This window comes from Pteropus medius, unplaced genomic scaffold, assembly GCF_902729225.1.
Source record: "Pteropus medius unplaced genomic scaffold, Ma_sr-lr_union100, whole genome shotgun sequence".
Lineage (NCBI taxonomy): Eukaryota > Metazoa > Chordata > Mammalia > Chiroptera > Pteropodidae > Pteropus > Pteropus medius.
This window is the reverse complement of record NW_024340696.1, coordinates 17,479,097-17,496,270: the sequence shown is the minus strand read 5'-3', so window position 1 is coordinate 17,496,270 and position 17,174 is coordinate 17,479,097. Positions and strand designations below refer to the sequence as shown.

The 17,174-nt window shown below is 49.7% G+C and overlaps 1 protein-coding gene across 4 annotated transcripts; it reads right to left on the bottom strand.

The window, feature by feature from the left end:
• Nucleotides 1-922: 922 nt before the first annotated feature.
• On the bottom strand, nt 923-15,992 carry ACCS (1-aminocyclopropane-1-carboxylate synthase homolog (inactive)). 4 transcript variants are annotated; one of them, XM_039867545.1, is made up of 15 exons: nt 15,862-15,992; nt 14,364-14,654; nt 13,007-13,066; nt 11,084-11,154; nt 9,867-9,936; nt 9,347-9,413; nt 7,257-7,354; nt 6,672-6,749; nt 5,850-5,950; nt 5,086-5,184; nt 3,599-3,644; nt 3,344-3,485; nt 1,651-1,793; nt 1,391-1,544; nt 923-1,243 (listed from the first exon to the last, which is right to left on the bottom strand). In XM_039867545.1, exons 2-15 carry the CDS (start codon nt 14,652-14,654, stop codon nt 1,155-1,157), a joined length of 1,509 nt encoding a protein of 502 aa, XP_039723479.1. In that variant the 5' UTR covers nt 15,862-15,992; the 3' UTR covers nt 923-1,154. The 4 variants fall into 4 exon arrangements, with proteins under 4 accessions (XP_039723479.1, XP_039723453.1, XP_039723463.1 ...); XM_039867519.1 differs by lacking the exon at nt 5,086-5,184; XM_039867538.1 differs by lacking the exons at nt 923-1,243; nt 5,086-5,184 and adding an exon at nt 2,416-2,501 and having other exon boundaries at nt 1,402-1,544.
• Between the last annotated feature and the right edge of the window lie 1,182 nt (nt 15,993-17,174).

Here is a 17,174-nt window from a genome sequence, read left to right as displayed (position 1 = left end):
TCTGATACATTTTAGTTACGTGACTTTGAGACTATCATTCCGTTTCGTTGAGACTCAGTTTCCTCATCTCCAAAAGGAGGGATAATAATGTCAGCTTCCCAGAGTTGTTGAGTTAGAAATAATACATGTAATTAACCCAGCATAGCATCTGGCACATAGATGGCATTCAAGAAAAGACAGGGAAGAGGAATGAATGGATGAAAGGCAGAAAGAAAAAGGAAAACAAATTCTAAACCAAACAACATGGTTAATAGAAAGGAAACACCGATTCCACAGTCACTTAAAAGAGGAACAAGGAAAGAGACAGGAGTGTCAGCACCAGAGAAGGGTCTTTAACAGATGGCTTTAAGGTCAGATCAGAAAGCATCTTGGAGTCTGAACTAAAGCACCCCTGGGAATGCGGTGGGCAGCCTTTTGCATTCTTAGGATAGAAAGGCCAGCCTGAGTCAGCTGGTCTCCACAGCAGCCTCGGTTCAGGGTCCAGCCCCATATCTTCCCCCCACAGTCATGACTAAGTCACTCTGGTTTGGGATCATCAGTGAAGGTGGCTTCTTCCCAGGAAAGAAGAGGAAGAAGAGCATCTCAGAGTCAGAGGAGCCCCTCCTGACTCTCACATGGTCTTGTTCGCCTGTCTCAGGCCCCAGGTAGGTGTGATTAGGCCCACACATCCGAAGTGTGTAGAACACAATGTGAATATGTAGAATTAACTCCTTTCTCCTGGTAGTTTGGAAATTATCACTCTTTTTTATTGGGGGGGCATACTTCCTCATATGCGTTGTTCCTTAGACTTGTTTCCCTGGCAGCAAAGGAGGAAGAACAAAAGTGCCACTAAAGAGGAGGTACAGGTTGTTTGTTTTCATGTCCGCAGGGGGCTGAGGGCCGTCACGACTCCTCCTTTCTGTAAATCACTCATAACAGAGGCTTCTGGTTTCTCCCAGTTTTGTTTAATAGAGGGGGAGGGGAATGGTCAGGTCGAGCCACAACTTGAGTCTCCCAGTCCCACCAAAAGAAGCAAGGAACAAACCATTCTTCACGGGCGAGGCAATCTTCCTGGCAAATGGCTCATTCATAGTCAGTCTTTGCAGCTCTGAAGACCCAAGTCGGCAGTGGCTGCCAGGCCCAGCGGCCACGAGGCAATGACCAGCTCACCTGTGCTAGCCTCTGGGCTCTTGGGTCTGACAGGAAGAGGGGTCTTCTGCCTTCTGGGATTGGCTCTCAAGCACCTGCCGGACCCTCTGCATCCCTGGGAAGGGGAAGTGAGGGCCCTGTCAGCACTGATGGCTGGGTGGGTAGGGATGAACAAGCTGAGGTGGCTGAGGCGGCTGAGGCCACACGTGGGGCCAGAAGGAAGGAGACAGCAAGGAGGGGGCTGGGAAGGCAGACTGCTCACCCAAGCGAAGCCGGTGGGCCTTGTCTGAGAAGATCAAGCGGAACCACCCGGGCTCTTTACACTCAAAGGCCTTGCCGGCTGACAGCAGCACCTTGTTGTCCAAAAACTTGCGCCAAAGCAGCATTTCCCCCTCAAAGGTGAGCTCAGGCAGATACTGGGAGGGTAGAAGGGACTCAGGATGCTGAGGAAGATGCCCTTGTTCCTCACCTGCTGGAGGGAGGCTTAAACTCCGTCCCCATCTGCAGCTCCACCTGTGTTACCTTCCTCAAATCAACCCAGATGAAGAAGCCTGCCCCACGGCTCAGGAAAGGGATCCCCAGGGCCCTGAGCTCTCCAGAGACATAGGTGTGGGCGGCCTTGAGCCGGGCGTGGTTCTCTGGCAGGTACACCTGGTTGATCCAGTCTGTTTGGGTGAAAGAGAAGCCCAAAGATAAGTCTCTCATCAACCTTGCACTCTGCCCTGTGAGTCCCAAATGCTGAAAAGAAAAAGGCCATGAGCTGCCAAGACCCGGTGAGCCCCTCCTCTAAGCAGTTGATTGAGGGGCAATGGGAATATTCAGTATTGGGTATAAAGCACCTTAAATCTGATACTTGACCTTGACAGCTCCAGGTCCTACAGACAAAATCCCTTAGGAGGCAGACCCTAACCAAAGGCTAATCCACTCACAAAGTGATGCTTCCCAGTCACACAGACCTCAGGTGGCCACTGATGAGATGTGAGGCCTTAGGCAACTTCACCTCCCTGATTTTCCTTTTTTTATTATCTTCTTTTCTTTGGGGGCGGGGGGAGGGCATCAAGTTCCATGAATTTTAACACCTATAGATTTGTTTAACCACCACCACAGGGAGGATACTGAACAGTTCCCTCTCCCCAAAGAACAACCTCGTGCTCTCTGTTTATAGTCCCATCATCCCCTTCTCCACAACGACTGGTCTGTTCCCCATCACTTTTCCAGAATGTCATAAAAGTGGAACTGTACAGTAATGGTGTAGTTAAGGCTGACTTCCTCCACGCAGCCTAATACCTTTGAGATTAGTCCATGTGTCGTGGATTTTATTGCAGGGTAGCACCCCGCTGTGTGGATGTGCCACTGTTTGCTTCTCCATTTATCTGTGGAAGGACATTTGGGTTATTTCCAGTTTGGGTGATGGTGAATAGAGCAGCTATGAACACTCACATAGAGGATTTTGTGTGACCATAAGGGGAAATATCGAGGAGTGGCACTGCTGGGCCATTTAGTGTGTGCTTAACTTTATACATTCCCGCCAGTAGTGCAGGAGCGTTCCAGCTGCTCTGCATCCTTGCCAACACTTGATGCTGTTACTATTTTAAAAGTTTTTGCTATTACAGCAGGTATGCAGTATTTGGTCCTCATTTTCCTCATAAATAAAAACAATGGGGAAAATACAGGAATACCTACTTCCTAGGATTCTGGAGAGGGACAAATGAAATGATGCATTGAGAACATCTGGCAGGGCTCAACAAAGGGTGGCAATTACAGGTCCCCTTTGCTATCTAAACTTGCTATCCGAACCTGGGAACAGAATAGATCTGCATAAAGAGAGTGTTCCATTAGAACATTTTTCCTTAGTAGCATCTGCTCTTTTTTAAGTATTCAGAGCTAATAATAAGGAGTTCACACTGACCCATGCCTATTATATGCCAGGTACAATTCTAAATGAATGACAAATCACAGTTATTAACCCTACAAGACAGGTACCATTACGATCCCTGTTTGACAGATGAGGAAACTGAGGCTCGGGGAAGTGAAGGGATGTGCCATGCAGCCAGGATGTAACTGAGTTGGGTATGAACTTGGCCTGGGCCCATGGCTGGAACTCTCAGATACCACCCTAAATTTTTCTTGTGCTTGAAGCATCCTTGATCCCTGGCCAGTCCCAGACTGACTACGACCCTCCCGGATTCTCAGGTGACCAGGCCCAGGCAGTCACCGTGGTCCCGGAGCAGCTGTGCCATCTGGTACTGGACCAGGCCACTGAGGCCATGATAGCGGCAGAGGGAAGCCACTGCAGTGGCCACTTCCTGGTTTTCCGTGTACAGCATGCCGAAGCGGAGCCCGGACATCCCGAAGTCCTGCAGGAGAGAGGCACCCAAGGGGGTGGCCAGCCCTCCACGGAGGGAGCCAGTACCACCCATCTCTCTGCCCTCCACCTCCCCGCCACCCTCGAGGCCAGCCAGGAACCCACCTTGCTGGTGGACCACATCATGTGGGTCCTCTGGGGGTCAGGCAGCCTGCAGAGAGCACGACGTAGAAACAGAGGCGACAGACTCGCAGGAGCCCACCCGTTTGGTTGAACGGTTGAATCTGGTTCTGGGTCAAGCCCTGGTTTCACCTCTTGAATCACCAATTCCCACACATTCTTTAGAGCAAGAGTCAGCAAAGTATAGCCTGCAGGCCAATGCGGCCTGCTGCCTGTTTTTGTAAATAAACACTGCCACACTTTCATGTACATACTGTCTATGCTGCTTTGGTGCCACAATGACAGAGAGACCATATGGCCTGTGAAGCCTAAAATATGTGCCATTGGATCTTAAAATATTTGATTTAGAGCATAGCTCAAGTGACCTCTGACCACCTCCCAGTGGACCAGGCCAACCAGGTACCCAGAAAACAGCAAAGGCCAGATTCCCACCCACTTTTCCAGGAATCCTCCTTGGAGCTCTCAGAAACCCCACAGAACAATTGGAAAACCACTGATATGGCCCAACTCTCTCATCTTCTCATTAGGGGCTCTGAGAACAGTGGGATCAGCTGGATGGAAGAGAAATCACCCTCGGGGAGGCCATGTCCTATGGGCAGAGCCACAGAGGGGCCAGGGTACCAGCCGATCCTCTCCTGGCTCCCTAAGAAACTTCTCTTTTTAGCACTTAAATCAAATGACTATCTGTATATTTAGCTGCTAAAATGCCTTTATTTTTTTCTGGCTAGAAATAAAAGTTCCACATAGAAAGGGCCTATGTCTTCCTTGTTCATCGTTGTATCCCCAGCCTCTCGCAGTGTCTGGCTCAGAGTAGAGGACAAGTCACTACATCCGTGTGTCTCACTTTTCTAATCCAGAAGTGAAGGGGAGCAAGAGCCCATGCTTCATGTACTTGGCAGATCTTTGGGAGGGTTACCTGAGAGGAAGGACTTAGCAGGGCTGAAAGGGTTGTTGGGAGATTATGTGAGATAGAGCATTAGAATCTCTGAACGCCAGATTCACACTTTATAGATGACCTGGTCCAGGTGTTTCTGAAGGTGTTTTGACCAGATTCTTGGCTCAAACTAATTCTAATAAAAAAGCCCAAATAGCCAGAAGTGTGTGGCACATGCAAGGGGCTCCGGAATATTTGCTGAATGAGTGAGTGAATGAATAAAGTAAATAATGAAGCCGGAGCTACTAGAGAGATGAAGAAAACAGCAAAGGCCAGATTCCCACCCACTTTTCCAGGAATCCTCCTTGGAGCTCTCAGAAACCCCACAGAACAATTGCAAAACCACTGATATGGCCCAACTCTCTCATCTTCTCATTAGGGGCTCTGAGGACAGTGGGATCAGCTGGATGGAATAGAAATCACCCTCGGGGAGGCCATGTCCTATGGGCAGAGCCACAGAGGGGCCAGGGTACCATGGGTGGAGTCAGGCTGAGGTGGGTGGGGGGTGGTGGCAGCGTCAGCTCTGGTGCAGGGCAACCTCACCTTTCCGGGAGGCCCTGGGACGCTGTGATGCCTAACTGACTCCTCAAACACGGACAGCATGTAGATCTCATCCACCAACACGTGCAGCTCATGCCTGGGCGGGTGGGTGGGGGCAGGTGGCAGGGAGGAGAGAGCTTGGTTTACAGGCCAGAAAACCAACCCCCCCTGCTGAGGAGGGTCAGTGAATCAGAAATCCAGAGGAGCCAGGTCTAGCGCAGGGTTACCAAACTTGTTTTATCCAAGAACAATCTGGATATTTGACTATATTTTTCAAATACACAGAAAGCTACACACACAAAGCAGAAGACAGTGGAGCTCTTAAAGCCCGGTGGGGGAGAAGCGGGGGGGGGCCCAGGCACCCACGGAGACAAGGCACAATTAAGTGTGAGACAGCTAAATACAAACAGACCCAGGTTCAAGTCTGGCTCCACCCCTCACTCTAAGGCTGAGCAAACTGAGGGGAATAGCGGTATGCGTGCCAAACAGGGCCGTTGGGAGGATTATGTGAGATGGAGCATGAGAGGTACTTAGCAGGGTGCCTGGCCCCTAGAGCGTGCAATACACGATAGCTGTTGTTACAAAAAGAAAGAAAGAGAGAACTAGCATTTCACAAACCGCTACCTCCCCACTGCACTGCCAAGAGGGGGTCAAAGAAGGTGGGAGCCACAGTGGAGAAAACAGGGTGAAAGGACGTGCCCCAAAGCCCGCGTCAGAACCTTGACCTGCCAAATGCTCTGTAGGGTGTGTGCGGTGTCTCACCTCTTGGCAAATTCCAGGTACTCCTGCAGCTCTCTTGGGGAATAGATGTCACCCAGAGGGTTCCAGGGGTTGACGAGGATGAGACCTTTGACCTTCACACCCTGAAACAGTCAGTGGGGCAGGAGAAGACCCTCAGCTCTTCCGGAAGGCGAGAACCACATGGTCCCACAGGACAGGTTTGGTCACTGGGCAGGCTCCGAGGAAAATGTGATGGGACCCTAGTCACCACCCAAGATGGAGCAAACAAGGGTAGAAAACCACACCTGCAGCAGAGAAAAAGCCCGGAGAGAAACACGCCCAAATGCCAGCAGGGGTTGCCTTTGTAGGTAGAATTATGGGTAGGGGTCTGCACATCTAAGATTCCCACAGTGAGCATGTAATGACTATGATAAAATAAAATTAAAAAAAAAAAAAATTGACAGATTTTTGAAAAGTAGACTGGAAAGGAACCACTGGAGGACTACTGCTCCCTGTCTTTCTTCAGGGGGCCTCAGATCCCCTCAGAGTGAGAGGGTCTACCTCCTCAAATCACCAGGGAGATTGTTGAACTACAGGCTTTTAAGCTCCACCCTTGACCTGCTAAATCAGAATCAGGCGGAGTTGGGGAGGGTCGTATTTTTAATCCATTTCCCCAGTTGGTTCTTTGTACACTGAGGTCTCAGAGTCCTCCCCTAGTGGGAAGCCCCTCTGTGGGCAGGCTCCTATCTAAGCCCCAGAATGGTCCTGTGTCTACCCTTAGCCCCATCACAGAGTGCCAGCCCTACCCTGTGCCCTGCTTGGACCCACCCACTCCCGGCTTTGGATTTGATTTGATCCCCAGACCTCAGAATTAGCTCCTTGCAGGGCCTTCTCCAGCTTCTTCACTGTGAGCTGGAAGGGGCGTGTGCCTAGCTCAGTGACCTGGAAAAAGATCCACAGCCAAATTTAGTGATCCCTCCAAAAAACCTAAACTCTGGGGGCCTCTCCATCCCCCTTGGAACAGTCTCTGGAAAAAATACAGGTGGATCCCACCCTTCTCACCACCAGCCACCCCCGCCCCAGCATATCAGGGACACCCTTATCACTCAGGTTTCAGGAAGAGGCCCCAGAGGTCCTCTGATTGAGGTCCAAGGACTTCCATGTTGAGGTCTGCTCTGCCCCATCCTTACCCCACCATTTCGGTGTGGCCTCTCTAGGGCTTCCCTTGGCTTCTACATCAACCTCAGAGATCTCAGCGCTGGGAGATGGGGAGCCCCAGGGAAACCCAAGCACGGGCCATGGGTAGCAGAAGCCTCCACTCCCCTTTCAGCCATAACCCCTGAGCCCTCAGCATGGACTTCATCCCATGTCCATCCTCAAATTCAGATTCAGGAAAGTCTCGGCCTGCAGGAAAGTCAAGGTCCTACCTGGGGTTCCAGGAACTCTTACCTCACTGTCCAGAGAGACACAGACCAGTTGGACGTTGCCATAGAGATACACATGCTGCTTGATGCTTCCATAGTAAGGGGCAGGGATCAGAAAAGCCTCTGGGGACAGGAGTGGACCTGTCACCCTGTGGCTGGAATGCCCAGACACCCTGGCCTCTGGCCCCATGCCTCTCCAAGCCTTCAATGATCCTGGGGAACATTTAGGGAATACTCCCTCTCTCAACTCCCAAAACTCTTTCAAAAAAGCTTGGATCTACCAAGATCAGTCCCTTTTCTAATAATTAGTGGCTAACACTCATCAAACACTTACTACCTGCTGGGAATACTGCTAAACATTTATTTGCATTTTATCTCACTTAATCCTCATGATCACTCTGCTAAGTTAAGTGCTATTATCATTTTTACTGGTGAAGAAACTAAAGCTTTGAGGATCTCGCTGAGGCACTTGACATGCGCAGTCACCCCAAGGAGACTCGGATCCATGAGTTGAAGCTGTAGGGTGATGATCTGGGCTCAAGAAGTGGAAAAACTTGACAGCATACAGAACTGCCCAGAGATAGAATATGCAGCTTCAGGAGGAGTGGTTTCTCCACGCCTGGGGCCTTCAGACAAAAGGCTGAGACTGTTTGGTGGGGAGGGGACAACTGCAGAGCCTCTAGCTGTGGAAGGGGGCTGCTGAGATGACTGAAAGCTCTTCTCTGACACAGAGCTGAAGGCATTTATCCACTTCTGAAGAGGACGCATCATCGGTCAAGCTGCTCTCCCTTCCCAGCCTCTCTTTAGCACAGTCCACCCCGTTGCAGCTCTGGAAGGGGCAGACTTTATTCTACGTGTTCCCCTCCCCAGCCAGAGAGACTGGGCCAGAGGTAGACAGATGACCCAAGGGAGCCAATCCACTGGCTGGCCAGAAACCCAACACGTTCTCTCTCTCAAGTCTTTGCTCTAAGAAGCTGCAGACACTTGTGAGAGGAGAATGTGCACATGAATGGAAAGGTCACGTGGATTCGGGGCTGGGCGGGCACCACGGGGCCACACCAGAGCCGAGGAAGGTCCGGAGAAAGCCCTGCATCAAAAAAGGGGCAGGGAGACTGCGTACCCCAGTGACAGATAAAGCGTGACGCCAATCCCGTCCTTGAGCGTTCTAGAACAAGTAGGAACGTACCTGTTATATCCTGGCAATGAGTCTTCTTTCTGTGGTTCAAATCCTGGTTACTACCTCTCTCTGTGTGTGATTCTGACAAGTTACTTAACCCCCTGTGCCTTCATTTCCTCATCTTTTAAATGGGGATAACCACAAAACCCATGAGGTATCGCATGGGTTGTTGTGAGGATTAAATGACAGACTAAGTGTAAAGCCTTAGGCCAGTGCCTAGAATGTAGTACGTGGTCAATAAGTGTTACTAATATTATCATTATTAATTAAGCTAGCGTGTGGGCCTCTATTCCTGGCAATTAATAACTGCTGAACACAACAACAGTCGATGTGTTCTCCATGTAACTATGGCTCCTGTAGCAGGTATTCTGGCTGCCTACTCAGCAGCCGTTCCAATTTTCTTCCTTGCTAAGAGAGCACCATATTTTCCAGATATGACCAGCAATAAGTCCAGGGAAGGTGGGCCTTCCTCCAGCCGGGGGGATAAACCAAGTTTGGTTATAACCAAACACGATTCTCTTCCCCTTTGTGAGTCAGTTCTGGGCATTAAGATGCAAGAGGAGCTCAGCTGGGACTCTTCTGGGAAGAATATCCCCATTTCTCCCTCCGGATAAAACAGAGGCAGGCAAGGCACAACCTCCCTTCCTTCCTGCTTTAGGACATGCTGCTACGTGAGGATGTGACAGCCATTTGTGAGCATGAGGGAAGGCCAAGGTCATCATAGAGAGACAGTCCAGAACCCTGGCGTCACACTGACTTCACCTGGAACTGTTGATCCCTGGGTGTCTTGTCAAGCCACTTATTTAAGCCCCGCTGTAGGCTAGTAGACTATTAAGGCCAAAAGCATTCTGATGCAGCCCTTGAGGACAGGTAGCTGGGGGCACTGCAGGCATAGGGACAGCTCCCACTGCCGAGCGGGCGGGCCGTCATCCACTTACCCCCCATCTCACACAGCACGGTGGCCAGAGCAGAGAAGAGAGAGGCACAGCCATTCAGAACAACCACCTGAGGGTGACGCATCGATGAGACAAAGATGAATCTGTTTAAGGAAGGATCAAGAACCTGCAGCCTCTGTCCCAGGATGACATGGAGGGAGAGAGCCAGGTTGCAACTCAGTGCCCTCTGGGGCTCTGTCACAACAAAGCCACAGACGCCTCCTGACTAACAGTCAAGTTCATTCATGTGGCTCATTCGTGGGGATCCTGCTCTAGATCAACTGAGCAAAGAGGAGGGAGCTGCTCACTCAGAGAGTCTTGCGCGAAGGCATGGAGGCCAAGAGGGGCCACAGCACAAAGTGGGGCAGAAATTATACCCAAACTTTAAGTATCTTGGATTCCACTTGGAACAAATCGAAACTAAGTGAAAGGCTGGTCCCAGCCTCACCTCATCGCTGGCCAGCCAAAAGCTGGGGAAGGGAGCAGAAGAACAGGAAAAAGCAGAGGACAGGGGGCTACTCACATTCTCTGGTTTAAGGGGTGAAGGGCTCTTGCAGTAGAAAGACAGGAACCTGGCTACTTCCTCCCTGAGGCTGCAGATAAGACAGATGGGCAGTGCTTGTCAGAGGGTCTTCAACCCACAGTACATCCCGAAGCTCCTCTGGCAGCTGCCATTACCCTTTCCCGTTTCCCAAGAGGGCAGTGTGATGGATATTTGCCTCCACTCCTTGGCACCCGCCCCCTCCCCCCTGCTCCAGCCCAGACACTACTCACAGGCACAGAAACTTCCATTCTCAGTAGTTCTAGGACGGCCGACCCCACCCAACCATCAGCCTTTGAGGATATCAAAGGCAACACTCTTTATGTAGATCCAGCTAATAATAATAACGAATATTATTACTATAACTATTATCATAGTTATTATTGCTAATATTTATTGAGCATTTACCTTATACAGGTTTTATTTGGAGAATTTCATTCATTTAATCTTCATAACAACCCTATGATACAACTACTATTATTATTATTAGTTTTACAGACAAAGGAACTGAGATCTGTAGGAATCGGGTCACTTTCTGTTAGCGGTATGTACGGTCCACACTCAAGCCCAGCGGTCTCACTCAAGGGCCCACCATCCTAATTACTATAAGAACCCGTGCTTTGGAATCAAGACCTACTCGGTCACTAAGCCCTTAGGACAGCATTTGATCCCTGGTAAGTGCTCAATAAGCACAAACTCTTTCTAGCGTCATTTACCATCTCCCATCTTACTTGTAGGAGAAGGCTCCCGCCAGCTCCCCTTAAGCTGAATCTGGCTCTCTAAAGCTACTGAGAAAATGGGAACAAAGACACGTCACCTGAAGACCTTCCCCATGCCTCAGACCCAGAGAAACCAAGTTAGTGAGCTACTGAGCTCAGGTGGGAATTGGGGCGGAGAGGCGCCAGTTCTGTGCAGATGCTCTAGGGGACCCCATGATCGCCAGCCAGATGTCCAGGACTAGAGCAGGTTTCTCGGCCTGCTACTATTGACATTTGGAGCCTGATAATTCTTTGTTGCGTGGGGCCATCCTGAGCATCGTGGGAGGTTTAGCATCGCCCCTTGCTTCTACCCAACGAATGCCAGTAGCACCTCCCCTCCCAATGATAACAATCGAAAATGTCTCCAGATATTGCTATGTGTCCCCTGGGGAGCAAAACCACCCTGGGGTTGAGAACCACGGGCCTCCAGCGACTACTTACAATAAATGTCCCCTCCAGTCAGGGTACTGCAGCAGAGACGGCTCCACCCGCAGCATGTCACTCTGACTCAGCTGGGGGCAGAGGGAAGAGCAGGACGAAGGGTCACACACCCTCACGTTGGGGGCCAGCACTGCCACCCACATCCACCTGGAACCGGGGCCTCTAAAGCCAAGGGCTTGGTCTCCCCATCAAAGAAACTGTGAGAATGGGACAGTATTCTCATGCCCATTTTGCTGATGAGGAAACAGAGACTCAAAAAAGTGAGGTGACTCAGCCAAGGTCACAGAGCTAGCAAGCAGCAGTGCTGAGACAACACCCAGGATTTTTGACTCCTAGTCCAATGCTCTTTATACCATCCTGCCATCTAAAAAAACAGAGGAGTGGATTTGCAGAGGCAGTGCTGGGAGATGGTGCTACTCGGCTCCTTCACGGGGTGACAGGAAGAGGCCCCAGAATTGGGTGCCATCACCTTAGTCCTTGCTCCAACTTCTAGAGGGACTCAGGCCACTGTCTTCTTGCAGGCTCAGCTCAACCTCACACTTTGGAAAATGTGGCCCTCTCTAGACCAGCCCCACCCTGACCAGGTGCTGAGTTAGTGACTCCCAGGTCAACATGCATACAATACCAAGGAAAGGTAGGGGACTTGGGCAGTGGAACCAAAGGAAGAGAGGTACTTAGCCACACGTATAAACTGCAGCCTTTCCCTTTCTCCTTCATCCCCGAGAGCTACACTGTCCTATATGAAAGTCATTAGCCACATTAACTATTAAACACTTGGTATGTGGCTAGCAAACTGAGACACACTGGTTATTAAAGACTTGATCTGAGAAAAGGATATAAATATCTCATTGATAATTTTTTATATTGATTCCATGTTGAAATGGTCATATTTTAAATATACTAGGCTAAATATATTATTAAAATGAATTTTGCCAGTTTCTTTTTACTTATTTAATAGAACATTTAAAATTATATACGTGGCTCACATTTTATTTCTATTGGAAAGTGCTGAGCCACCTGGGCGGGGAGCTGGCTGTGGGTAGCAAGCCCCCTTCCTATACCCCTCTCCTCTTAGGGGCTGGATTTGTTGCCTTTGGACATTTCCCTTTAGGTTAAGCATCACTCTCAATCCCCAACTCTGACTCCTAGGCCTCGGGAGACACATTTATCAGGTGTTTCCACTGATTTGCTACAGATGGCTTGCACCAGCTCAATAAATCTGATTATTACATTTTCAGAAATTTTGCAAGCTTTTGTGAAGGCAGTGTTAAAAACAGCCATTTGAAAAACTAAATTCTACCAATTATATATAAATTACATAAGTAAATTATGTTAAAAACAAAGGTAGTAAGTATGGAAACAAGAGCGCTCCTAATTATGTTTCCAAATTTTACTATTACCTGTGCTCTTGAGGTTATTTCTGTGTGTCTGGAAGGGCGACACTGTACAAGCGTGCCACTGTGCACACTATGTATGCAACCGTGCCTCTCCTCCTAACTCTGCATGCAGTGATGTCACATTGGTAGCTTGAAAATGGCCATATTGGCCATTTACACTAGGAATATTTACACTACGAGAACTAGCAAAAGCTACAAATCAGTGTTGCACCCCGAGCCAGTTGTTCGATACTGACCGTACGCCACTGAGTGTTTCCCCTGAAAGCAGGGACCCAGCTGGCTGGAGGGACTGAGTGAAGGGAAGAGCCTGAAGAAATGAAGAAACAGGATCAGGGTAGGGAAGTGACCAGCCTAAGACCACATAGAAAGTTGCCCCGAAGGCAGATCTAGAACCTGGACTCCTGACTCCCAGGCCAGGGCTGCTGAGGCAAGCAAGAGGCTCTTGTGGGGGAAGCATCCCAGGGAGTCCGAGAGAAGACAAACCCCTGGAGCTGGTGATGTCACCCAGAGGTGCACCGGGGCTTACCCGCCAGGACAGAAGGTCAAAGCAGAGCTTGTTCTCACTGGTACCCAAGTTAATGGTGCCCTGGAGAGGAGAGGTACAGAGGCAGCGTGAGCATGGCAGAGGGGGGCTAATTAAATGTCGAAGCAGCAGCAAAGCAGGAACTCTCTGCAATCTCGACCTTCTAAGCACTCCTCCTTGACTTGGCTCAGTCTTCACCCTCTTCTCGGCTCCCCGATCCCATCTTTCGGTTCTAAAGCTTTGTTCAAATGTCATGTCCTCCAGGAAGCCTTCCCCGAACCCCAGAAACTATGAAATGTTTGTTTTAAGCTGCTCAGGTACTGTGCTAGGCAGCAAAAGATAACTAATACAAACCCTCACTTTTTTCAGGTATCTGCTCAAATATCACCTTATTAAAGTAGCCTTTTGTGACCACTTCACATAAAATAGCAAATGCCCAGCCTACGCCATCATTCTTTATGCACTTTACCTTGCTTTATTTTTCTCTACAGCACTTACCAGCATATATACATTTTTTTATTTAAATATATATATTTTTTATATTTTTTTTTATTTAAATATATATATATATATATTTTTTTTTTGTCTGTTCACTGTCTGTCTCTCCTCAACTAGACTCTAAACTCCATAAGGGCAGAAACTTTATTTTTGTTCACTGCTATAACCCCAGCATCTAGAACGGTGCCTAGCACCGGGTAGATGGTTGACAAATAAAAATTATTAAAGGGTTATTTGTGACAGCTCTCTGCCCTCTGAAGCTATTACTAACAATAATTTATAATAACATTAATTATTAAAATAGATAAGTATACCTATTATAAAATTACATATATTAACATATAACAATAATAATAGCAGCTACCATTTACTTCATGCTCTATGTGGAAGCGCTGTGCTAATAACTTTATATACCTGATCTCATCTAATTGTGCCTGTTCTATAGAGCAGGCATCATTATCTCATTTTATAGATGAACTGAGGTTCCAAGAGGTTAAATAATTATCTCAAGAATACATAACCCGTAGGTGAAACGGTTGTGACCTGAGCCCTAGTTTTGTCCCAGCTCTAAAGCTGAATAGTTGATGGACTGTGGGTCAGAATCCATATTAGAGCATTTCATGGTTCTTGAACTCCTGCCTCACAAATCAAGCAAGGTCCCCTTGATTTGGGGCATTTTCTGATCCAGGTCATAAACTGGGGCCTCTCTAAGCCAAATTAGAAGCCCTCTTGGAGGTCACAGGACAATAAGTCCAACGTGACGAGACCAAGCTGGGTGCGCCACCCTATCGGTCAAGGTCGGGTACTCCACCCACCCTGCAGTCCTTTATCGGGTCCCTTTAGCGAGGAGGGCTTCACTCACCTTGGGGTTCTTATCCTCATCATACGCATCCATGAGGTAGCCCCTGTAGCCCTCCTCAGCTGTGTCCCAAAACCATTTAATGATGCTTCCTCTGGAGGACAGGTGGGAGCTGTAAGAGGAGAACGTGGTGGTGGGATCGCCCACTCCACAGAGCTCCGGCAGCTTCTGGCCTAGTTTTCTGGAGCATTCCCTTTCCAGACCATCGCCACAGTTGCTGTCCAGGCCCTGTGTGGAGGCTAGGTCCACACAGGTGGTAGGTGCCCTGGATTCCTTCTGAGGGAGAGTGGACATCTGCAAAAAGAGAAAAGCACTCAATGCCTGAGGAGTCCCTTCCATAGGACCAAGCATCAAAAACGAATTGGGTGTCGTGGGGCCCTCTCCCTTCTCTGTCTCTTCCTTTAATTTTATATACTAATTGCATCCTGTGTCCCTGACTAGTTGTAACCATGTATGCAATCACTTGGGTAAATTCTGTTAAGGATTTATTCCGTGCCAGGGTCTGCGCTTGCTACTTTGACATGACTTTACGATACAGCTGCTTTAATTTGTTTTACTTTTGTGGGTTTTTCATTCTGCAACCTAAGGGGTCACCAAGGGTCTTTTCTCATGTTTGCTAACCATAGTTTCAAAAAGCTGTGTTAAAATTTTCTAACAAAGCGGAAAGAGCCTGGAGTCCAGCGGGCGGGAAGGGGGACCTTGTGGTGACTGAAGAGAGATGAGATTCCATGTGGTCTGAAGCAAGCCTTGAGTGGGGACCGAGGGGTGGAGAGTGGGGATCTCTGCAAGTGCAGGCACCCAGGCAGGGCCCCCTCTTCCTTCCCAATTAAGCAGCTTCCTCATCTGTACGAGGGGTATAACCATAACTACTTCACAGGGTAGCGGTGAGGACATAAGAATTTCAGTTAATGTAGATAAAGCACTCAAACAAATCCTGGCTCATAGTCGAAGTTCGCTTATTATATGTTATTATATAACTCTTTGTAGATTTCCCCACTCCTCAATCACAAATAACGGGGAACTAGGGACTTTGGGGGCTCCCGGGTTCAATTTTGCTCCACGAAGTCTCCTCTGGAGTCTTTCCCTATCGGCTGGGCTCCTCCTCGGTCCCTCCAGAGCCCAGGCCTGCGGAAGGGCAAAGTGCTACGCGAGCGAGGGATCGGGGCACAGCCTGGGCTAGGAGGCAGCCGGACACCGGTCCTGTGCCGCGCAGGAGCCGAAGCCTGGCTCCCGCGTCCGGCGGGGCGGCGGCGAATCCACAGCCCAACCCCCCAAGTGGCAACAGGCCTCGGATCACGCAGCGAGGCGGACGTGGCGAACAGAAAAGCGCCAGGGCCTCTGCAGGCAGCGGACACTCGCGAGGGACCGCTCTAGGTTCCAGGAGGAGGAAGCGTGATCCGAGCAGAGGGCTTTGAGACGGAAGGACAGAAACTTTTGCAAGAGTCCTCGAGCCCGTCACAAAGGGAGGGCTCCCTGTCTGCACAGCGGGAATCACACCTACCTGGCCGAGCTGGAGGAGCGACGCGGACACTCAGGAGATGCGCAGTCAGCGTGGCTTCCTTTGCCAGGACCCGCCCTCAGTGTTTTATGTGAGGGGTACGCGGTGACTTTCGGGTTTGGTGAGGTGCAGTTCGCCCCCTAGCGACCGAGGCCGGAGGACGCCTCCTTGTGGCCCGCACGGTAGGGGGCGCACAGGCGGTGGCACCGCTGGGACCAGGGCTCCCCAGACCCTCCCGGTGCCCGCTAACGCCCAGACCCGAGGAGAAGCCGGAGGACGGGAATGGGTAGGGCCCAGACCCCCGAGAGGAAGGGGCGGTGGCCCGCTGCCACCTCCGCGCTCTGTGGCCTGAGCGCCTGGGACTGCCTCCTGGCCGTGGTCTCCCCAGCTGGCTAGTGGGGGGCGCCCTAATCCCTAGGCCTTAATTCCCCAACGTTGAGGCCGCTAGAGCCACCGAGGTTTCTTGGAAAATGTATGCCTGGTTGTGGCTTTCAAACATATCAAGGTGAGGGCGTCCTTACATCATCCTTCCCCTATGGGAGTTTTTCCCCCGGCGTTTGTAATTTCTCCCTCTTTCGATCTACAGAACACTTGTTGAATTCATTCTGCCATGGACCCTACAGATTTTGGGGCTTTGGCAGTGAGTTAGACTACCCGGGGCTCAGGCAGAGCCTTGAGTAGGAAGTCTTGCCTCCCAAAAGGACAGCGGCAGGTTTCCTCCTAAAAAGTATGGCTGGGAAGACTTGACTGTCTTCTGACCGACCAATCAGTCCACGGGCTTCACTTCTGCCTTGCCACTTACTAACATTGTGACCTCGAGCAACTCTCATGACGTTTTCTGTCCTCAGCATTTTGTTCATTTAAATCATAGAATTCTAATTAATTCAAATAAGTACTCTTACTGAACGCCTGTATCGTGCCAGATCTCTACAAAGTGCTGGGATACAGCTATGAGCAAATCAAACAATGGGCCTGCATGGTTGACAGGAAGGCAGACATACAAATGTGATAACTGTTAAGAAAGCGATTGCTGAGTGCCATGGAAGCATATAGCAGGAAGATTTAACCCCACCCCACAAACATGTGCACTACACATGCTTCCATTCATGCGGAACACTTAGGAAGTGATAGTTCAATTCTGAAGGATGAGTTCTAGTTAGCTAGCTGGACAGTGGGGTGTTAGAGCAGATGGAATATTTCAATAGGGCCTTGAAGGTTAGAGTCCGTGTAGGAAATTAATGAACAGTACAAATCCAACACCTCTGGAACTTGCCAGGTTTAAGAGAAAGACTGGAGATACAAGCAGGGGTCAGGTC

Bases quoted from the DNA above. Each gene is read 5' to 3' on its own strand.
- ACCS (XM_039867545.1), bottom strand. From the start codon at position 14,654: ATGTCCACTCTCCCTCAGAAGGAATCCAGGGCACCTACCACCTGTGTG. The intron at 3,645-5,085 runs GTTGCCCTGCAC...TGCTCTCTGCAG, and splicing joins GGGCCTCCCGGAAAGGTGAG to GCTGCCTGACCCCCAGAGGA. The intron at 1,545-1,650 runs GTAACACAGGTG...CTACCCTCCCAG, and splicing joins TCTGGGTTGATTTGAGGAAG to TATCTGCCTGAGCTCACCTT.